The following is a 22206-nucleotide window of genomic DNA, read 5'->3' on the forward strand; positions in this document are numbered from 1 at the left end:
GAATTTGTTTTATTCGAAATGGGTTCAATGGCCCATGATATTCGTGGAAGCGCTCTTGGCGCACAGATAGCAGCCGTCCAAGCTTGGCTAGGTGGCGAGGGAGATATTCGGAGTCACGCCGCCCACACCACGTACGGTGACTCTCTGGATTGATAGAAGAATTAGAACCGAGGGTTACGGGTTTTTCGTATTCGACAAAAAAAGACGAGACAACAAAGTAGCGCATTAAATAAAGAGAAAAAAAACCCGTAATGCCTTCTCCTGGCCGGATTATAAAACTCAACCAATCGTCAAATATTCATGGCTCATAGCCGAGCATACCAAGACAGCCCAGATATCCCGAGGGTTGGCATTAGTTAGTACTTAGGTGTGGCCAGGGTCCCTTATACTGTATTGCGCGGTAACACCAAGAGCGGGGCCTGAAAGCTGGTGTCTCGCCGCTTACCTTGCCCCTTTCTACATTATGTTTTTTTTTCTCTTTTCTCTCTAATTCCGCACTTACAAGCTGTCCATTTGAACAAATCATGGATTTTTCATCTCCCCACTCCCGAGAATCGGGCCACTGGTTAACCCCGAAAGAGTTAGACTTACGACCCAGCACTGTCCAGCACAATAATAAATAGCCGCCTGTTCGCCATAACAGTCGTGCTTGCAAATGCTCGTTTTTTCCTCCAACGAGCACAATGGCCATTCTCAGCAAGCTTCACAGAATTGTGGGTGAAAAGCCTGCTGCGAACTCTCATGAAGCTTCGATAAGTGACCCAAATGTCGTCCAGATGAAAGCAAATGACAAGGAGGCTGCACATGACATGAATGAAATTGCTGGAGTATCTAAAAATGATGAAGATAGACCAACTGAAGATGCACAAGTTGGCGTGAGACAAATTGAGGCAGTCACATTGGCCTGGGGAAAGGGGTCCGTGTTCACGGTGTTGATATTGTTCGTTTCTACACGTTTCTACCCATCTCACCAAGTGTTTAGAATACTAATATTTCGACCTGAACAGTATTTGGTTTCTCACACTCATCAATAACATGAAAAGCTCCATGGTCTATAGCTTGACTGCCTATGCCACGAGTTCATTCATGGGCCATTCCCTTTTGACAGTCATCACTATTGTCGCCAATGCCATGACAGCTGCGGTTTATATCCCCATGGCCAAAGCGTTAGATCTCTGGGGACGCGCAGAGGGTCTTCTTCTTATGACTTTGTTTTGTATTATCGGACTTATTCTTCTCGCTACTTCGCAAAACCTTGAGACTTACTGTGCTGGAGAGGTAAAACACCCAGGCTATAGTTAATTGCTTTATGGGTGCGTGTGCTAAGTTTAATATAGGTATTTTACTCTGTCGGCTTTGGTGGGCTTGCATATAGCTGGGATGTTCTTGCAGCAGATGTGACGAATCTGAGAAATCGTGGTTTGGCATTTGCTTTCACTTCATCTCCAGCTTTGATCTCTGCATTTGCAGGTTCCAAGGCCGCAGCGGAGTTTCTCCTCCATGTCGACTGGCGCTGGGGTTATGGGATCTGGGCAATCATCTTGCCATTTTTTGCTCTACCAATCTATTTGATTCTGGCACACAGTTTGCGCAAAGCCGAGAGAAAAGGAATTATCGTCAAGGAGAAGAAGTCATGGAGTTTTAATCTACAGACCATCCAGTGGATTTTTATCGAGTTTGATGGTGAGACCTTCTAGAATCTTCGTGATTGAAACTAGGTGTGAAAAATGCTAATCTGGGGTTGTCTCTCTAGTCCTAGGCGTTATATTGTTTGCTGGCGGGTTCGTCGTTTTTCTTTTGCCCTTCACGCTGGCTAGCAGTGCCCCCGATGGATGGAAAACCGGATATATCATTGCAATGATAGTAGTGGGATTTGTCACTATCATAGTGTTTGGGCTATACGAGACTTATGTTGCTTCAAGGCCGTTCTTGGACTACAAATTTCTCACCGATCGAACAATTCTGGGCGCGTGCCTACTGGATATGACATACCAGATCTCATATTATTGCTACGGCAGCTATCTGTCATCCTTTTTGCAAGTGGTATATGAATTGGATGTGGCCACTGCCGGATACGTTGGAAACACCTTCAGCGTGGTCTCTTTTGTCTTCCTGTTCATCGCTGGTTGGCTTATTCGATGGACTGGCCGCTTCAAGTGGATCCTTTGGATATGCGTTCCGATGTACATTTTTGGGCTGGGTCTTATGATCCACTTCCGTCAGCCAGGTGGCTATATCGGGTACATTGTCATGTGTGAAGTGTTTTTCTCTGTGTCTGGTGGTATCTTCATTCTTTGCGTGCAGATAGCTGCTCTTGCCTCGGTCGACCACCAACACGTCGCTGCAGCTTTGGCACTTGTGTTCGTGTCGGGTAGCATTGGCGGAGCTATTGGAAGTGCTATATGTGGAGCCATCTGGACAAACACCTTCTTGAAGCAACTGGAGCTTCATCTTCCCGCATCTGCCATGCCGAATTTGGCTCTGATTTACTCACAGCTTCCTGTGCAGCTAAGTTACGAAGTTGGGAGCCCTGAGCGTGATGCTATTGTTAAAGCGTATGGCTATGCCCAACCAAAAATGCTCATTGCTGGAACCGTGTTTATGGTCCTGGGCTTTATTTGGGTCGGGATGATGAAGAACTTGAATGTTAAGAAAATGACCCAGACTAGGGGAAATGTCTTTTAGTTGAGTGCGATTCATGCCCGAGTATACACTATGAAATCAACATTTTATGCTTTGATCTGTGAAATTCACACATCTCTACACCCCTAGCATATCACGATTGAGGTACAGGTTTTCGAGGGATCACTTGCACCTGCTCGGGCGTATTTTCAGAACCATGGGATAAAACTGGACTATTCTGCCTAGGAGGTTGTAGCTTAGACAATTTGTTGCGTCGGCGGAGACAGAGTCTGGAAATTGGAAACTATTAGCAAACTTGGTTGGTAAAGATTCGGAGGGTTAAAGACGCTCATACAATATTCCAAGTATTAATATTATGAGAAAAGGACCCCCCCAGCCCTACGCATAGACCAATGATGAGCTTCTTATTTGTTCCGTGAGTCGTAGCATCCAGAGCATTATTCCAACTGGATGTAGAGGAGGGAGTATAAGGTGTTGGCGCTCCGGTTGTTGAATACAGTCTCTTGACATTCGTCCCAAATAGAATTGCACTTGTAACGGAAGCAAGCGTCTTGGCCGGAAAGGTCGGTTCGACTCCAGACTCAACAGTCACAATAGAAGTCACGGTAGTTTCGTAAGAAGTTGTGTTTTGGAGGTTTGCGGGGCAATTCGCCAAGCCAGACGACATACATCTCACAATTGTGTAGGATTCTTCAGATGTGACAGATGTTGTAATTAAGTTATCTCGATTTTGAATCTGAGGGTGATCTGTAATCTGTGATGCTTCCGTTGACGACTTTCTCTCTGCACATGTGCTGGCGAGCGTGGTATACCAGAGAGGAACGGTTGTGTTGGGTGATGGGCCCCAGGAGTAGTCGTCAACTGCCACGGTAGCACCGGCTGCTGCACCCACTGCAACAGTATATTCTGCAAGCGCTGCAAGCTCGCAATCATCCTCATTTCCCTCTGATGAGCCTTGTACACTCATCAGGAAATCCGCAACATAGGCGAAAATTTCGGCACTAACACCTGCGCTATAGCTTGGCAACACACTCAATTCATGAGATGCAAATTCAAATCCGACACTTGTCTTGAGGCTCAAGATCGCCTGAATAGATCCCTGGCCTTCTATCGTGACAGGCAGAAATTCGTAGGACCCCGATGGACTGTTGAATTTGTGAGATGAATCCCAGAGTTTTGCTATTATAGATTGAAAAAAGCAATAACTTACAGCGTCATACTCGAGAGGTTGCTGCTGAAAAGTTCCAGGTCGAAGCTGAGATCATCATCAAGTTTAATATGGATTCCACTTCCGATGTCAATTTGAGCTTCCGCGATTAAAATAAGATCGACACTGAACACGGCACCGGCGGTGAGACCAGGAACAGAAAACCCTGCAGGAGTCTCCGATGTAAAAAGATTCAGACTATAGGTGGCCCCTGTATTCAGAATAATATCAAGGTCCAGATAGATTTCCAAGTCAACGAAATCAAAATGAACATGAGCCTCTGGGATTTTGGGAAGATTTTGAAGATTCAAATCGAAGTCAAGCGTTGGAAAAGCCCTTATCTTAAAATTTTCATCACTCAAGTCGTTCGAAACATCTTCCGCATATTCTTCAATTTGATCAATGACCCTTTCCGTGATATTTGCGACCTCGTCTTTGAAACCATCCAATGTCTTGGTTAAGTTAAAGTCTCCAGAGATGGCCAGAGCACCGTTCACCACTCCTTTAACATAACACGTCAAGCATTTGACCTCAATAGAGCTATAATATTGTCAGACTTGTGCTTCTGTTCAAGAAGTAGCCGCCATATGCTCTGGGTAGTCTCACTTATCGCTATACTGAAACAGAGTTGCACCCGACCAGCCTTTGTCAAGGGAGGTTTTATTCATAGAGTAAACTCCATCTGTTGAGTCGACTGTGGCTGAATGAAGGGCTCGGCCAAGCATATTAAGTGTGTCTGCATTTGTCATACCAGGGGGGGTTCCGGACTTGCAACGACACATCCTTTGGGGGGGAGGGCTCTGATAGAGACACAAAAAAGACTGAAGCAAAGCAGTCGCATCAGAATGGAGAAATACATTTTGATATGTAATTCTCGTCACCCGCAGAAAAAACCATGTACACATTACAAAGGGATATTAGACGGGAGAGGGGAGGCCATGGGATATAAGAAGAAAAAAAACTAAAACTCGCACTAAACACCGACCGGGAGCTGAAACGAAATCCATGTTGATCTGGTTCGCTCTCGCGGGGGACTTATCCAAAGCTGTTGGGGGCCAGACAGGGGTTTGCATCAACTCTAGCAGGACGAACATGTTCACATGCACTCTGGGGCTCTGGGAGCCCCTGGCCCGAAGTTTTCAAACGAAGAGCATCCAACTCTGTGAGACTCTACAACGAATTTTCTTGGTCCAGACTACAAACACCTGTCTTTGTTTAGAAGAGCCTAGCAATGGCATATCAAAACTGAAAAAAATTCCCTGGGTTGGGAAAATGAAGCAAAAGTACGATTTATGCCGTCTTCATGCACGACTCCGCCTCGTGTTGGGGCTACTGCTGCGCTACCAAGGGAACCGAACTCGAAGTGGTCCTATCCCCACACCAGGTTTTTGGAGGTCTATCAATAGATACAGCGAATTAGCACACTTGAGGTGTCTGAAATTCTATATCTAGCTGTGGGCGGTATATTGTAAAATTTCTACTACTAGTAGTTATCGGAGGCTCGATGTTTCTTGGGAAGGGGATTGAGGATTGGGGGCCATATGCAGATGAACACACATTTGGGGGCGAAAACGGAAGTCGGTCCTATATTGGCTAGCGGGCCATAGAGAGTTGATGGCAATGAAAAAACACTCGATATTTCCCACGATACTTCTGAACTAGTTCCCTGCGGTGTCTTCGGGACCTTTATTTGGCTATTGGAAGGCTCTCCTTTCGTTAACTAGCTTTTTCATTTTATCCAAGTAGAAATGTGCAAAAACCCGAGAAAAACCGAAGAAGAAATATTCATTTTCGCCACAGGCTTGTGATCGGTTTCCCACTGGCATAACGAAAGTCTTTTCCGTTTCATTTCCAGGGGAACGAGAGCCAACTCCAGCCAGTAGGGTTATGAATTTATGGAGTCTGCTGAAAGGTAACAGAAGACGGAAGAATCAGAAATAGCCAATATAGAGGGCAGACCGAAGTAAATCCAACATGGCAAGAAAAAGGTCCGAAATCGTATCATTTCGCTATTAGAATTGTGGAAACAGTAAGCCGAACCATGATTTTTACAAAGATCATGGTCAATTACGGTTATGTTTAGAATTCATGCTTGGCCGAGCTTTTGGGTTTTATTGGAGTTGAGCTTGCCGATGAGGCTATATGCGATAAGGCTATATGGAATGATACCTCAAAAGGCGTTTGCGAGAAAACTAATTCTAGATCCTCCATGTCGGCTGCCGGCTTAGCAGCAATCATTTTATGAGAGGAAAATTAACCATCTTGGCGTTGACTACTGAACGAGGGTTGGTCGGAGACTTGCCAATTAGCAGTGGTCACCCATGGCACCCGCATGCGGCGTGCGGGACCAATCGTTGGGGCTCATTCCAATGGGGCCTCCATTGTCGGTAGCAGCCAATACTGATGAGCGGCGCACGGAGGTACGCTGGGTATGCCTGGTTAGGATGGTGGCGTAGAATTTAATTTTGACTCAGAAATGGAAAAAAGGAGATTGAAGATGCGGACCTAGACGTCACATTGAGCACAGCATAATGAAAGTCAAATACCCGCCAGAAGAGTATATAGGTTGCCTATTGTTTCGAAACCAGCGGAGTGCAAGTGGACTGCAATTAAAAGTATTAAAAGTTATATTGCTATAGTATGGCCAGAATTAACAAGCCCAACAACCAACATTCAAAATTCAAAGTAACAGGTCGTTAGTACAGAGCAACACCAAAGAGCAGCACGGCACTCGAGGCAAGCAGAGCGTTGAATCCGGGAATCAAAGTGTTGGCAGCATTTTTGTTGTCGTCCGAGTCTGTGTCCGATTCCGAATCACTGTCGTCATCTGAGGTTGAATCTATATTTTGAAGTCAGTCCGCTGTGATTCTCTTTTCGAGTCCACAAACGATATCCACATAAAAGCTTACCCTCGCTCATACATTGATCTCCAGCATCTGAAAATCTCTCTTGGAAGTTGGAAAGCTTAGAGGAGATTTCACTCAGATCGCCAGAATCACACCCATCCTGGATGCAGGTGCTCAGGTCGTCTACCGAAGACTGGACCGAGGAGAATGATGTGACGCTGCAGAGACAGTCCATGGAGGCGTCATCGCTGCTTCCACATTTGTCTTCAAGTCCGGAATCGTTATAGAAGTCGTCGAGGCAGGTCTTGATACACTGGGGAACGTCCCCGACAATATCATCCCAAGTCTCAAAATCACTGGCAGCGGTCACGGAAATGGAGGCGAGGCCCACGAGGGCAATAGAGAGGAAACGCATGTTCTCTTTGAACCTGGTTTGTTATGCGAAAAGTAGAGGATTATTTTTTAAAAAATGAATGTCTGAGAATTATCAAGCTGCGTTGTAGAAGGGACTGTGATAGAAGTTCTGGAGAAAGGCTGCGGGCCCGAATTATAAAGGGGTCCTCGCCAAGTCCCAGTCGCATCGTACCGTCTTCACATCTTTAAGCGACACCCGTGCCTGCAGTGAACGGACTTGCCAAGGGAGTTGAACATGTATATGCGGCTCTGTTGTAGTCGAATACGAGACGGAGCACCATCCATCCAGCGGAGCCTTGCTTGGCGGGGACTTCTGCAGTGTATTCGGAGCGCAAAGAAGCGCCGGAAAAAGAAATCGCAGTCGTATACTTCTCCGCATGGACCCATAGGAGACTTGGCGCCCCGCCAAAGAACCATAATGGGACCTATTGTTATACCTTCCTCGTATTTCATGCCAATCCTAATATAAGCGCGAAGAATTTTACCCCTTTCCCCTATGGGCCAATAAAAGAAGACTCTCGGGTACGTATCCCACCATTAGTCAATTGCAAAGAGTATCAATCCGGGAAGTGTAGAAAAGCGTAGAAAATTGTTTCTCCGAGAGAAAAGGCTTATTTAAGACTCATTTAGAGGCTTCATTAGTATTGAGAGGATAAGGTGCAGTAGTACAAAAAGTCGATAGATGAAGAAGAGATAGAAAGCGAAGCTATCTACGATATGCGAGACACAGCAACCTATATGCCTGAGGCACCCATATCTCAACAATGAATCACACACTGCGGAAGATCCTTCGCCGTCTTGAAAAACGAAATTTGAACATAATTGGCGTTGGGAGCTTTGGAGAAAAATTAAAAATAGCCGAGGGGCCATTTCTCGTATTTTGTAGTCGATCGTTGGTATTGCTCTCACTAAACCGAATCGAGCCTCGCTTCGTGCAATACTGCAATACTAGTCATGGTTGTCCCATTGAGTAGTGCGATTTTGAGCACATTCAAGATCAAATATTTGAATGACAGAGAAGAATTTATCATTTGTGAGATTACGCGAAAACTGAAATTCGCAGCGCCTTTACTCTGACCGCGATGATCCCCGCAGACTCTGTTTCACATTTCGAATAAGAAATAAGCGGGCAGGCTAAGAAAATGGGATTCGACTAGACCTTGCGGCTTGCGGTGTCCACTTACCATCAGGGATCACCTCTGAACTTTGCTGCTGCCTAGTCACCAATTTTCCTGTATCACATCACATCATCACTAATTTTGGCAATATGGAGGTTACATGTCGACCGTGATTTTAGATCCATACAAAAACGCTCCCCTACCCGCGCAGTCAGGCAGCAAGGTTGTGATAAAGACTTCTAGAGGTCGGACGGCATGAAATAGCGGGAGAAGGCTCAGAATATGCGACGCTTTGTGTGCGGATTCTCTGGGGTTGGTAGAAAGCCGGGATTCCCGCACTGACTGGAAGCGAAGATTGGAGAGAGATTCTCAAAAGCAGTGCGCCATAGAAAATTAAACCCTGGGTAGCCCCAGCTTGAGACTGTAGCCCCACTAGATAAAGATATGGTCTATAGACATCTGAGACGCCTCAACTGAAATTTCCATTCCAAGCAATAAATAGATAAAGGGTTCGATTCCTAAAACAAAATCCTTCTTTGTAAAGCGCTGATGGTCATGATTCGGTTCCAATAATACAACTATCCATCCAAACGATTTGTCCAGCATGGTCGACATAAGGGCCTGAAAATCACTTTCTGGGAATAGGTCTTTGATATCCTTAGTAAAGGCAGGCTAGGAGTCACGTTTTCCCCATACCTGGGCGAGGCTATGATCGGGCAACACCCTGTTCCGTCTGACTCGGAGTATTGACGCCGTATGAAGCGACCGCTGCGGGTTTCTGAATCCCGGGTGAAATAGGATAAGGCCACTGCTGTATGGGGAATGGCTGAAAGGGGTTTTGATGTATCTCCTTCTTTTTCTGCTTCTTCTCCCGGTGCATTTTGATGGCGAAGATAATGATGATGCCAATCACAACGACCAGCACGATCGGGATAATGATGGCCTTGAGAAGAATCTTGATGAGACCCATGATTAAATGACACTGGTAGCTAAAGGGAAGACGAGGGCAATGATGAAAACCCGTTATTGGAAGTTGGGTTTTAGATAGCCTTGACCGTAGAGAATCATAAAGGAAGACCAGCGGCGCCCCCTGGGAGGATTTATAGCTTTAATAAGGGATGATTGCTTAGGATTGCTAGCAGGGTGCAGTTAATCACAAGGAAAAGGCTTCTAGATGGCGCTTACCTATATGATCTGGTTGGGCGAGAGTATCACAGGCCCGCAAGTGATGATGTGACGATGTCTGTGTTACTTATCTAGGGCCAAATATAGCCCACCAATGAAGTTAAGAGAAGTGACACTCCTTACAAGTATATGAGCCAAGGAGTGCCCACTCGGTCTGCATGCTAAGCTTCAGCCCTACAGGGCTGCAGTGATGTGACCACTGGTGCAGGGTGGAGAACAGGATTTCCACTCTAGCAAAACCAGGTGCCATCTCCACCACCTCATTCGGATTGTTGTTGCTGCAACTAGCTCGTTGAAGCAAGGCCCTTCCCAGGATTAATACCAATGGACCAATGGAAGTTGATCAAGATGGATGGTAAAGAGATCCTGCGGTGCCGTCGCTATCTATCCTAGCAACTGAAGGTTCGTCGAATTGTATGAGTACGATCCCAAAAGAATGGAATTGAGCTCCCGGATTCTCAGATGGTCCCAATAACTTTTATAGCCCATCCATTTTCCAAGGGCATTCTCTGTCAGGGTGATCCGATTTTAACAGCGTGAGGAATAGTGAATAGTTGGCATTGAATTTACGCTACGAATGTCCTGCATAGCGCGGGATCTTCAAGCCAATGAAATTCGAGATAGTGTTCAGCTATTTCCAGGCACCAATATTTCCTGAAACTTGAACTTGGTGTTTTAATAGTTACTCGTCCCATGATTCGTGCGGACAATGTGGTGGGGCCGAGAAAATGACTCCCATAATAACAGGAAAAGCAATGGCCCAACGGCGGGAAGAGATTGAGTTGCAATGATGCCAGATGCCTTTGCTAGGAGATGGTGAGTGGGGAAGGATGAAAGTATTAATATTGGTGCGTGCGGAGAGAGGAAGCGATCTAGAAAGGACGGAAACATAGGAACCTGAGGCTCTTAGTTAGTGCCTCAGGCAACGATGATAATTACCTCAGATTTAAGGCATCAGTTCGATGCCCCTGAGGTGACTATGATTAACAAACAATTTAAGTGAGAAAATATCCAGAGGTATAATGTTCTGGTGGCAACGTCAAGTAGCGGCACGTGCGAGCTATACAGTGCTTGGTCCTAATTAGGGGAACCATTCCCGTAGTTTGCGAGGAAAGCTGCATCACACCCTGGCGTCCTTAGAACCAAGAAGCACCTGGGCATATCCTCAGATGACTCGGAGCCTATTGAACTAGAAGATAGATATGAACCTTGGAAATGAAAGGACTTATAAACTGGCTTCTAAACTTCTCACTTGAATGATAATTTTGAATAGAGATTGAGCGACTCGGAGGATGCAAATTCACCATTTCATTAAGACGACCTCGGGATGCATCGATTCGGGTTTAATCTTAAGAGGAACATCAGAAAGCAAACAATTCTAAACATCTAAGAAGCAGAAAGAAAAATCCTCAAGAATCTCCAAGGAAGAAAAATCGCTGATATCATAAAATAGAAAACGCAACTGAATTTCACGAAGCGAACCACCACTTTACGCCGAGGTAGCAAAATAAAGCCACGCATCGCACCTCAGTGGCTCCCAGAACCCCCGTATTCGGTGCTATCGGAGGCTTGTAATCTATGTGTCTCCATCTCATGGGAAGCCTGATACTTGGGCAGCTTAAAAGCGCTATCAGAAGGCAGTAGCCAGCCAGGGTGAAAGATATTGAAAGCCCCCACGGCGACGATCATCATGACACCATCCAGAATGATGAAAAAGACTTCGTGGGTCATAACATATCCCGTCCAGCCCTGAGAAAGCTCAATCACACGATAAATAGACCGGATGTAGATGAACACAACTGAGATGATCATCGCGAGAATCATACAATTGACAGAGTCCATTTTTCCCACCTGAATCAAGCCGGTACGGGTCGTGCGGCGAAGAAAGTCAAAGGCACAGTATACGAAAACGCTGATTGAGACAAGCTGAAAGACGATACCCGCAACCATAGTGTTTGTGCCTGGTGCAGTGTCACCTTTTCCGTTTGATGCGGAGGATGCCATGCCGCCTCCCGCTGCTTGGATAATGAGAGAGATGACGTCGCAAGTGCAGAATATCCAAAGGTATAGCTTGGGGGAGAGGAAGGAACTTTCCGGTCCGAAGATTTTGATGAAGCGACCGAGTAGAATGTAGATACCCGCTGTGTAGAAAACAGGAGCTGTGGTAAGATGGAGTTTTATTAGCCTTGTGTTTCTGCGGTCAATTTTGGGTGGTATTTGAGCCTACCTATGATCAGTGTCGAGATCTGGATCATGAATGCGGTACTGTTGTATGGGCAATCAGAGCTCCAGGTACGCCCGGCCCAGCCAAGAACTTCCACTGTTTATTGATTAGACTCGCATGATTAAGAAGAGTGTGCACTAGATTCGTACCAGCGCTACCGATAGCAAAAACGCAGCACCACCATGTCCGCTTCCAAGAAAATTGGACAATGTGTGCAATCATTGTTGCTCCAAACAGCAAACAGAATGCAATACCAGCTCCTTTTGACGGGATATAGTCATATGAACTGGGAAAGCCTTCGCGATAGGCATGGCAGCCAACAGAAAGCTGTTCATAGATCTTTTCGGTTTCGGAAGACATTCTGAGAGGAGAAATCGAGTATAAAACCAATAGATGGACGTTTGGGCACTAAAGAACAAAAGAAAATTGTGCTGATAGAAATGAGAAAAGTAATAGTAGCTATGAATTGTAAGAGAACAGGAATGATTAATCGACCATTTATATATGTCACAAGTCTTACAGTCTCCAAGCCTGGTGCTCGAAATACTACTAAGCACCTACCTTGCAACGAGCAATGACTTCAGCTCATGGAAGGCTGAGCAAAATGCAGATACGGATCCATCTCGTCAATGCCTAGTTGCCATAATTAGCTCGATCAACGAATACGGACAGAGGAGCCAAATAAGGCTGAAACGACATTAAGATTTGGGCGCCATGGATCAGTGGGACGTGTATCAATCTCTCTGACTGGATGACGGACTATGAGACTGCGGCCATCATCATGAGAACCATGAAGCGCCAATTTGTCGCACGGCGCTGCAATTGGATAATCTTGAGTCCGGGATTAGATGATTGGCTAGATCGTATATTGTTAATTAGCCTAAACCCGATTGGACTAACCCGCATAATCTTATTCTGGCAGGATATTTTCAGGCGTGCTCAGCCTCACCGCTTGGGGTTTGTCGGCCTGGACCCCGGCTAACGACCTTTCATTGGCCCACTCGTAATTTTGTCATCGGAGGGACAGAATCAGCAACAAATGCGCCCCAAACAGATCGACGGGAGAATGTTGATGCTGGTGCCTGGTCTGTGAATAGAAATCTTGGCGGGATCGGCTTTCGGATTTTTACGCCAAAACTATTTTTGAACGGTGCGATGAAATTGAAAAGAACGAAAAGAACCAAACGAATAAATTAATTTCTGGCGTGGTTCGGATACATTTGGAGATGGTTCTAGGCAAGTGAAACGTGATCAGCGTCGTTTTGTTTCTTTTTACGGCATGTTGTGCATGACTCGTCCGCAATCAAACCTGGAATTGCGTAGGTTTATACTTGAGTCAGAATGAGGTTCGATTTGATTATCGGAATTTTCCGCTGCTGACAACCCTCTTCCTTTTTCATGATTGTGTTTTATGATGGCCCCTGCGACGAGGAAAGGGCTTCTAGAAATGCATTTCGGCTTTTATGCAGTGAGACACACAAGCGAATCATGGCTCGCCGGATATTATTTTTCGTTTTTTCTAGATTTGATAGGCTCGAAGTTTATCATGGAGCTGGAGTAAGGAGAATGCTATTTATTCAACCCTGTACTACCAATTTTATTTATTAAGCCTTTCCAACCGCATGGTACTATCTTCAAGTAAACCTCTATCTGACATGCATGATGGTTCTGATCGTTGTTGAAGTATACCTCGGATTAGTAGAATCCCTTCAACACGGGGATTCGATTTTTTCCTTCAGATTCCGGGATAGATAAAGCCAGGTAGCTCATATGTATGGCAAAATCATAACAGTTGGAACAAATCCACGGGCTCCCTCGGATTAATCTAGTTAAATGCCAGAACTTGAAATGTGAACAGCTGGAGCCGAGATAAAAATTTACCAGAGAACCATTCCGCTAAAACAAACTAGTATACTAGTTCTCGCAACTTTTTCCGAATTGCTTAGAACGGATGACATAAAGTGCGATCCAGGACGGGACTGGTCTTTACCAATAATTAATACCGAATGTTCAAATCTTTACTAGTACTTTCAACCTTCGAAGTCAGTAACTAGTTGACTATTTGTCGAGGCCTTGTGCCTCAGGCATTAAGATTGCCTACCTTCCAGTTGCTTTTCCTCCTCGATAACTATCCAGTCACGACACATAAACACACATCTTTACATGCACCGCCCCTCTCGGGCGTGATTCTCGGTTTCCATCAATATTCTTCCAGGTCCCACGTGACCACCACCAGTTATCCTCGTATTCCTTCGGCCATCGGCGTATTTGCGAGCCATATCGGCATATTTTCCATCGGCGAGTATATTTTCACCAGTAAGAATTGCATGATGAGGTAATCAAAAAATTCAGCTCTAATACGCCTAGAACTATGTTTTGTCTTGGTATATTCCAACTTGACGGTTTTTTATTTAACAAGATGGAACTTTGGGTTCGAGTCCAAGTTCTTTTCTAGCCCATGTCAAATCGCTTGATATACATGCAACTATCATCAATTGTTTCAAGATGCTGACCGCTCTCTTCCTTGCTCAAAGCCGGACTGATACCAAATACACATGCACACTGAAAGCTGGCTATATACCCAGTCTACTCAGTGACATTGTATGTGCAGCATCTGATTCTCTTGATGCATTGGAGCTGTTCAGCGAGCTCTTACAGGAGGATCATGCTTCAGCTTCTTCTACAGGCTATATGGCATTTGATGCCCATGTCGGAGATACTGCCTGCCAGCTGCGTGCTCTCATGATCATGGTTCTCAGACAGCATCTATTGAAGGATGGGCGCGCTGACCGATTTCAACGACATATTGCTTCTATGACAAATGCACTCCAAAATGTCATTACCCGAGCGCGAGACTCATGTCGGATGTTGACCGCAAAAGGATCCAATTTTGAAAAATTTGGGTTTAATCGGGCGGGAGAATCGCGATGCAGTCTCTTGATGAAGCTTGGATGGGTAGAGCCCATCACCGAACACGAGACGCGGTCGGCGGGATCTATAGAAGATTGGAATCCAGACAATTTCCAACAGGTCATTCGTCTCCTCGCCTACAGTTATGTCCTTTCAAAATACAAAACGTTTGTGCGACGGAAGCACATAATCGGAGCTGAATTGGACCCTGAAATCCCAATACAATACGCTGCTCGACTCATGGAGTCTGATTACAACTCGAAGAACCCCGTCTTCCCTTATTGGACTCAACAAAAACGTGTTGAGCATGACTTCCAATGCATGCAGGTCTGGCTATCAGAGCTGAGCTGTGCATGGCTGAGATCACTAGCACACGCACGGGAGCGAAACGACAAACTGCAGAGGTGAAAAAAACATCGTCCATCCCGCATTGGGTTGTTGATTTACAGGCTAACTCTTACTCCCCGTAGCTTACTGGAGAATACAACACAGTCCAGTCGCAAAGGTCTGACGTCCATACCGAGCTTCGTTGGATTCATTGCTTTGCGTCAGCTTTGGACACAAATGCCGCCTCCTATTTTGATCGCAGTTAAACGCTTTTGTAGCGCAACCTGTAAGATTTTTAAGCCAGCCCACTAAAATAGTATCCATAAGCTAACACCAACCCAGCATTTCACGTTAACTACTTCACAGTCACCATCGATACAAGTACCTGTTCTGGGTCCTCCATGCTCCCAGCGCCCTTCCAGTGGAAATTGGAGCAAGTAACCGCCGACCAGTTGATATCAGACGAGTCTACAGACCCATGCTTGGTCATCTGTGGTAACTCTATTGATGGGCCGTTGGTCGATTATCTTTATGCATCATCAATCGCGACTCTCCATTTAGACGCTGATTGCGGTGATAACGAGAAACATTGCACTCATTTTCGGCTTGCTGATCATGACCAAGTTGCTCTCTCCGGCTATGCTCTTCATAAACACTATGCATACCCGGTGAAAGGAGAGAAAACACCAGAAGACACCGATCTTTTTGTGAATCAACTTTTAGAAGAGGCTGAAGCTGGATTGACTCACCAACTACAAATGGCGAGGGATAAAGGTGACGAAGTAGGGACGTCTTCCAATTCACTCAAAACATTCATGTGGCAGCATATCTTTTTGGAAACCCCGGGTCGACTGGCCTATAATATGCAAGAAATTGGAGGAACCCTACCAATCAGCGCGCTAGTTCAGAAATGAGGTTGCATCTCTTGTTTGTCTTTGACATGTCGTATGTTTTCTCTTTCTCCTGACTTTTCTTGTTTCCCCCCAAAATAGCCCTATATACTGCATATGCCGTGGATATCGCACTTTGAATTTAAGATCGAATCGATTCGTTTCAATTCAATTAAAACCTCTATTAACCTGATGCAACCTAACTTAGAAAATTTCCCTCCATCAGAAACAAGAGCTCACCAAACTCCATGCCCAGCAGTAGTAAAAACAAAGTAAAATAGCATGGTGTCGAAAAGAAAACGCGTAGGCAACGCGTAGGCAACGCGTCAAAACGGTAACAGAACCTCAATGGTCTATCGCCACGCATCGCTCGCCCCTGCGGCCAAATCCCACCTCCAGTTTCAACTCCTCTTGACGGTTGCAAGGCCTCACCTTGGTGACCAACACGTCATTGTTTCTTTAGATGTGTTCCTTCAAGTGCTGTACGGCATACATACATTTTGGCATGGGTAATATTCTCTTTATGATACCTGTTTCATATACTCGGTGTTCACCGCGCACGAACATTAGAATTGAATCAAATTGAGCTAGTCTCGATCCATAATGTAATTCATTCTAGACACAAACTAGGCTGAACCAAAGGGCCATCCCTGGATATTCGTCGTCAACAGCTGACTGGGGCTGTATCTCGCCAGCTTTTGCCTTGACCTCATCCACATCCCAGTTCGCCCGGACATATCGCCCGTTCAAGAATGAGGCTTCCTTACTCGTCAACCAAACTGCAAAATCGCCCGCGAGCTCCACTGAATCAGGCAATAGTCAATCAGCTGCCAGGCATGGATATATTAGATTAGAAAAATGAATAAAAATATACCAGAATCCAGAGGCACAGCGGCAGGGTCCGTTCCAGATGCCTTGATGAGCTCCGTTTCCTCCATTCCGGGATGTAGCGCCCCTGTACAGATTGAGGGGTCCTCGGCAGCGATGTATTCCATGAGCTTTGTTATGGCTAGCTTTGAAATGGCGTAGGCTGACAATCCTGGCAGCATTGCAGCGGGAAACGTGATTGCGGCCGTATATCCAATCACAGTAGCGTGGGCTGGGTTAGCGGTAGGTAGGAGTGATTTCACCGTAATGAAACTTCCTTTCAGGTTGGTCTTGTAAGGGCCAGTCATTAAGTCCATGTACATAGCCGAGAAATAGTGTATCTATGAAACTGACCTCGAGGTTCTGTCACCAATTGCTAACAGATGTATCCTGGACGGAACCAGGGGAGGAAATGTATGCTGCAGCGAGAATAAGTGCATCCCAGGTCCCCCCCAGAGGCAGCAACCTCTGCCATCCGCTTTTCATCTGTGATATCGGCTACGCAGATAGAGCCATCACAAGATAGCAATTTCTGTGTATCTTCCAAGGAGGACTTTGTGCGTCCAATCAGGATAATATTGCTTGCTCCAGCGCGGGAGAACGATACGACGGTTGCTCGGCCGATGCCACTTCCCTGCAGTTCGTGGTATCAGTTTGAAAGTCAAGATTTGTCAGAGGGCTCTTTGTTTAAGGTATTCTTACACCTCCTTTGATAATAATGGTTTTGCTGGCAACACTCAGCTCGCTTCGTGAAGACGAAATAGATGGATAAGAGCCATTGTGCCAAGTCGCTGTCAGTGAAGGCAAAAGGGACTGCATTTCGATGAGCTGACAATGAAGATAGAAAAGTTTGAAGCGGGTTGGTGGACAGAGGTGGGAAGGGGGAAAGATTCAAGTAGATGGAAAGAGTAGAAGCGAGGGATAGTGTAACGTTGAGTTTACGATGAATGTTGTCGATGCCGGAGCTGCTGCCTTCGGCGTCAGGCCTCCCAGTGGAATCAGACAGACGCTCGCGATCGGGGTTGTGGCGATCAGCCGTCTAGAGACGGAGTTGTTGAACCTGTCCCATACGCTAATGGAGGGCTAACAGGGATCTTCTGGATGGCAGCGACAGAAGTTTGCGTTAGCCAGTGATGCGAGAGCGAGGAGATGTAAGAGGAGAAAAATAGCAGATTGAAATATTCCATCCATAACGGCGCGAGCTTTCCGTTGTGGTTTATTCAATGAAGCTTTGAGCCACTTATATTCTTTTTGCGCCTGTAAGCTTATGCTTGCCAGTGAGACAGGAGTAAGCACAGTCTATCTTTCAATCACTGACTAAAACGTCGACGTCGATATCAGGTTGATAATGCGTTCCATTCTCAAAAGCTAAATCAAACTAATTATAAATCCTCAATTATCAAACAGAACATACCGCGACTCAGCCGATTCCAGCTCATTCCGCCCAATTTCGGGATCCAAAATACTCAACAGACCCTGACTCTCCCTCGACTCCCAACCGGCCATCGCAAAATAAGCCCTCCCTGAAACATTGTACCGGAGCCTTGTAGGCTCCTCCACCATCGCACCGTGCACTACCCAGCCCTGACTGCCCTCGGCACGTGGGCTATCCAGTGCCCTTAGCAGTCGATTTTCAATTTCTTCGGATATGTCATAAAACATGACGACCTCAACAATAAAGACATCTAGAACAATTTTCAGAGCATCCTGAACCAAATGAACAGGGAAAACAATGGGCATTCCCGCAAGGTCCGGTGTTAGGATCGTGCCCGCGGCAGCGTGGCCAGCGCCGGGTTGTTGAGAATTCCCATGGTAGTTGATATTGGCCCGATCTATAATTGACTCGTTAGTATCTTTTTTTTATTCGTCTAGAAGACCAAACAGGCAGAAATTAAGTTCTGCTGGCGGATAGACAGGAAAGGTCTAGAGGCAAAACAGAAACATACTCGCAAGGAACTGGATCTTTGACTTATCACCATCCACTTGTCGCCAGTGCATTTTACGGATTACTTCCTGTCGGGAGACAATAGTGTTGCAGAGCCTCGCTCCTATGCCTTGATCATCCCGCACCACCGCCGCTCTTGTGTAGTTAGCATCTCTAGATACTAGCTTCATCCGATCACCATATCTCTGCATATCGTTCATCCCATATATGGTAGCACACCCATAGGCCTGTCAGCAAATAGCATCCGCGGCTGAAAGACTTGACTTGATATCGGCGACTGGGATAAAAGTAGAGAGGACGATCTTGGTGATAGCGTGGGCCATGCTGCGGGAGAAGTGCATCACTTTGAGTTTGGCTGGCAGTATGTAGATGAGAAAAGGATAGCGAATTGGTAATCTGGAGAATGGAGATAGATTTACGAGTGTAATTAGCTGTGGGCAGGTAATTATACGTAAACGGCTGAGCTGAGCAAACACTTTCTGTATCACCCAGAGGGAGCCGGGAGCCTCAGGCCTCGGCGCTTGGTCATCCCGCCCACACCACCCTTCGCATTTAGATGGTTCTGAATAGCCTCGGGCATTCTCTCGTTCATGGCCATCGCCATTGCTGAACAGAGGGACTGAATGGAATGAGATAGATGGATGGTGTGCTGGATGACTCAGCCCTTAGGGCCTCAGGCTCCCAGCTATCGTCCTGTCCTTCCCAATTGAGTTAACTACTTCCCCATGTTACTGGCACCAAAAACCATAGTCAATGCAATGTTGGAATTCAATTTAGAATGATATCTTGACAACAACTTGAGCCTTAGTTGCCACCTGGGGACACGATTGCCCAGGGTCACGGTGTATCTATATTATTTCAAGTTTCAAGAAGTTCAAGTTGTCAATTTCTCTGCATTACAACTTGAAGCCCTGGTTATATATCCAAGGTTTGGCAACCTTCAAGTTGGAACGTTGGAATAAAATTCAGCATAGGGATCTCAGGATTTGACTCAGAAAATACTGAAGCATACAAGTATTTTTTGGGAGATTTGATTTAAGAACGATGAATAAGGGTTGTTGAGATATTTTAAATGGAATTTCATGCCATAACTATCGTGTTTGGTGCTAGATATCCGGCTCTTGCCAGTGCCCAGGTGGGCCCCGTGTCAGCCCAACCGCAACCCACGTTAAATACTATTGAACTTCGTTCAGAGTACACAACTGATATTGATTCTTTTTTTTCCGGAGGCTGAAATTGTGGGAAATGTGTAGTGGCTGGCCTCTAGGAAAGTCAGTAGTCATCGGAAGCCTGACTCTACACAGGTATTTATGCTAGCTATAACTAAACATGAGTAGGATATATTACCCTTTCCAGCTATGTCTAGCACATACGACCATAGGGTGTGGAGAACAGGGCTTCCCGTCCGCTCAGCCGTACTTAAGCCACACGCCGGCAGGTTAGTAGTATGGTGGGTGACCACATGCGAATCCCTGCTGTTGTATGTTTTTGAACTTTTTTCTTATTCCTTTTGGGACTGCTCTTGTCACTTTTCTCTTCAGCCCCTTTTTTCTTCACCGAGTGGACTGAACACCCCTGAAGCGCCGACATGGTCTCTTGGCTAAGATTTTCTTTCCTCCGTCCCGCTTGGCCCAGTCCCAGATTTTTATTGGTAGCCTGGACTGATAATGATAGGAGCTGATTAGAGAAAATAAATTTACCAAATTGAAGGGCTCTACTGCGGCCAAGCATCATACTTCAATAAAACTAAACTGAAATGTCGGTATTCTTTACTCTTCCCGTTAGACAATTACTGTGGGCCTAGGATTCTATTTGTTTCGCGACCACAATAGGGTCACTTTAGTCATTTAGAGTATCGTATGCCCAGGTGGGAAGAGGTGAAAGTCTGTCTCCATTTAGAATAATCAAGCTGACATAGCGTCTTACTAAACAATTCTGAATGATTGCATGGTGTAATTGACTACGGAGTAGTAATGGCATACCGGGTCTTGATAAACTGCAAATTGACCGCGCATCTGATTGGCGGAGCCGCAATGGCCAAGGAGCCTTGGATTGGAATCATATGACATGATCTTCAAGCCTCATCGTTCACACCTTCTGTTCTCTACCTTCAATATTCGATATTTTTTTGCGATTGTGTTCCTTTATCCCAGGGCTAGGTAAGCGATCTTGTGTATATTAGCTGTCCGTTTCTTGGTTGTAAAATCCGATCTTTTCTCTCAATAGCCTTAGTGCTGCCAAGAAAATATATATGGCATGGCTCGGCACCATCAAGCTCGTATCTGACAATCTTAGCCAAATCAGTAAACGAGAATCATGGTCAAAGTGCAGTCTGCAATCAACTTGCACTGCCCCTTTCTGTCAAACCAGCCCAGGTGCTCTGTATATATTTAATTTATCCAACGCAGCCACAACCGCTTTCTAGAAGTTTAGGTAACTATCCACTGGCAGCTATACCGACTACACCAGAATCACGGCCGTCCGAATCACCATGTTCGCTCCAAATACCAACAACTCGGAAGGAATGAGCAAAGAAGCCATTCAATCACACGACAAATCACTCTCTAGTAGTTTACACACTCTCCGAAATTGGGACCATGTTACATTTATCTCGTTTTACGTCCTATACCCTCTATACATTGCAATAGCATTGCCCGTGTACCAAGGCCCGCAAGAAAACCCATCGCTTTTTGACACCATTCCCAATTTTAGGGCGGGCACAACACTGCCCCTTGCCACCGTTCGTCTATTTTATATTATGTTTATTTCCATTCAGATTCTGTTTTCTTCTATCTCAAGCACAGGCTAACCTCGATTTGCAGTCAATAATAGGTCTGATCTGGTTCGTTGTAACCCTAATTCCTCACTGGGATGGCTGGTACCAGATCCGCATTTATTATTTAGCCGTTTTATTTGCCCGACTTCTTTAAACGGTCCTCATCGCTACTTCTATTGGTCTTCAAGCCACCTATCTACCCCGTCCTTTAGGATCGTGTGAGAATGGATGGGAGTGGGACGTGTGTTACCGCAAACCATCTTGAAGGTGACGGGAAAACACCATAGCGTGAACTATTTACCTGCGTGTGAAGTACATGCTGTGATTACCTGGAGGTTTGAGGTCTTTGTGCTGTACTGGAAGGCCCTGACTTCATTGAGTGCTGGTATTATTTATGTGAAGTTTGAGCGGATTCAGAGAGTTCCTGTTTATATGCTGGTCCAGAGCTAGCTAGGGATCTCTTTTATCTAGTGCCCTGGAATGAAGTATCCTAACATAACATGGAAATGCATATAGAAAGGTCTGAACTTTTGGCTCTTAAAGAGCTAAAGGGGCGAGCACTAGGGCGGCAAGCCGCCTAGAACAAACTCATAGGTGCTAGGTGGCTATCAACATACAACATCTGTTGTATGTTTGTATGTATGTATGTTTGTATGTATGTATGTATGTATGTATGTATGTATGTATGTATGTATGTATGTATGTATGTGTGTTTTTCTTTTCTTTTTCTGTTCTACCAATTTTTGGCTCTCTTCCACCCAGAATGGCCGCTGGCTGGTAAGCCAAGCATGGAACAAATCATAACCTTGGAAGCTCCGAATAATCAAGGTATAGAATTGTGCCTTTAGGTGACT

At 45.6% G+C, this 22206-nt stretch overlaps 10 protein-coding genes across 10 annotated transcripts; 3 read left to right on the forward strand and 7 right to left on the reverse strand.

Annotated features, from left to right (window-relative positions):
* Positions 1–683: 683 nt before the first annotated feature.
* On the forward strand, positions 684–2685 carry mirB (uncharacterized protein; the record flags this gene model as incomplete). The annotated part of the gene is made up of 4 exons (XM_057262813.1): positions 684–916; positions 1008–1278; positions 1338–1683; positions 1754–2685. 4 exons carry the CDS (start codon positions 684–686, stop codon positions 2683–2685), a joined length of 1782 nt encoding a protein of 593 aa, XP_057124474.1.
* Positions 2686–2971: 286 nt separating this feature from the next.
* On the reverse strand, positions 2972–4632 carry N7481_003595 (uncharacterized protein; the record flags this gene model as incomplete). The annotated part of the gene is made up of 3 exons (XM_057262814.1): positions 2972–3788; positions 3854–4390; positions 4457–4632. 3 exons carry the CDS (start codon positions 4630–4632, stop codon positions 2972–2974), a joined length of 1530 nt encoding a protein of 509 aa, XP_057124475.1.
* Positions 4633–6546: 1914 nt separating this feature from the next.
* N7481_003596 (uncharacterized protein) lies at positions 6547–7111 on the reverse strand (the record flags this gene model as incomplete). The annotated part of the gene is made up of 2 exons (XM_057262815.1): positions 6547–6689; positions 6760–7111. 2 exons carry the CDS (start codon positions 7109–7111, stop codon positions 6547–6549), a joined length of 495 nt encoding a protein of 164 aa, XP_057124476.1.
* A 1823-nt stretch (positions 7112–8934) lies between these two features.
* On the reverse strand, positions 8935–9198 carry N7481_003597 (uncharacterized protein; the record flags this gene model as incomplete). The annotated part of the gene is made up of 1 exon (XM_057262816.1): positions 8935–9198. One exon carries the CDS (start codon positions 9196–9198, stop codon positions 8935–8937), a length of 264 nt encoding a protein of 87 aa, XP_057124477.1.
* A 1742-nt stretch (positions 9199–10940) lies between these two features.
* Positions 10941–11997, reverse strand: N7481_003598 (RTA1 domain-containing protein; the record flags this gene model as incomplete). The annotated part of the gene is made up of 3 exons (XM_057262817.1): positions 10941–11572; positions 11641–11733; positions 11787–11997. 3 exons carry the CDS (start codon positions 11995–11997, stop codon positions 10941–10943), a joined length of 936 nt encoding a protein of 311 aa, XP_057124478.1.
* A 2145-nt stretch (positions 11998–14142) lies between these two features.
* On the forward strand, positions 14143–14955 carry N7481_003599 (uncharacterized protein; the record flags this gene model as incomplete). The annotated part of the gene is made up of 1 exon (XM_057262818.1): positions 14143–14955. One exon carries the CDS (start codon positions 14143–14145, stop codon positions 14953–14955), a length of 813 nt encoding a protein of 270 aa, XP_057124479.1.
* A 320-nt stretch (positions 14956–15275) lies between these two features.
* Positions 15276–15788, forward strand: N7481_003600 (uncharacterized protein; the record flags this gene model as incomplete). Its single annotated transcript, XM_057262819.1, has 1 exon — positions 15276–15788. The coding sequence occupies one exon, from the start codon at positions 15276–15278 to the stop codon at positions 15786–15788; it is 513 nt and encodes a 170-aa protein (XP_057124480.1).
* Positions 15789–16379: 591 nt separating this feature from the next.
* N7481_003601 (uncharacterized protein) lies at positions 16380–17450 on the reverse strand (the record flags this gene model as incomplete). Its single annotated transcript, XM_057262820.1, has 4 exons — positions 16380–16567; positions 16639–16863; positions 17013–17265; positions 17334–17450. The coding sequence occupies 4 exons, from the start codon at positions 17448–17450 to the stop codon at positions 16380–16382; spliced, it is 783 nt and encodes a 260-aa protein (XP_057124481.1).
* Positions 17451–18023: 573 nt separating this feature from the next.
* On the reverse strand, positions 18024–18629 carry N7481_003602 (uncharacterized protein; the record flags this gene model as incomplete). The annotated part of the gene is made up of 2 exons (XM_057262821.1): positions 18024–18463; positions 18578–18629. The coding sequence occupies 2 exons, from the start codon at positions 18627–18629 to the stop codon at positions 18024–18026; spliced, it is 492 nt and encodes a 163-aa protein (XP_057124482.1).
* A 177-nt stretch (positions 18630–18806) lies between these two features.
* N7481_003603 (uncharacterized protein) lies at positions 18807–19180 on the reverse strand (the record flags this gene model as incomplete). Its single annotated transcript, XM_057262822.1, has 2 exons — positions 18807–18972; positions 19065–19180. 2 exons carry the CDS (start codon positions 19178–19180, stop codon positions 18807–18809), a joined length of 282 nt encoding a protein of 93 aa, XP_057124483.1.
* Positions 19181–22206: the final 3026 nt, after the last annotated feature.

This window comes from Penicillium waksmanii, assembly GCF_028829765.1.
Source record: "Penicillium waksmanii strain IBT 27052 chromosome Unknown utg000004l:1.0-5674109.0:1.0-5678898.0, whole genome shotgun sequence".
NCBI classification, from domain to species: Eukaryota; Fungi; Ascomycota; class Eurotiomycetes; order Eurotiales; family Aspergillaceae; genus Penicillium; species Penicillium waksmanii.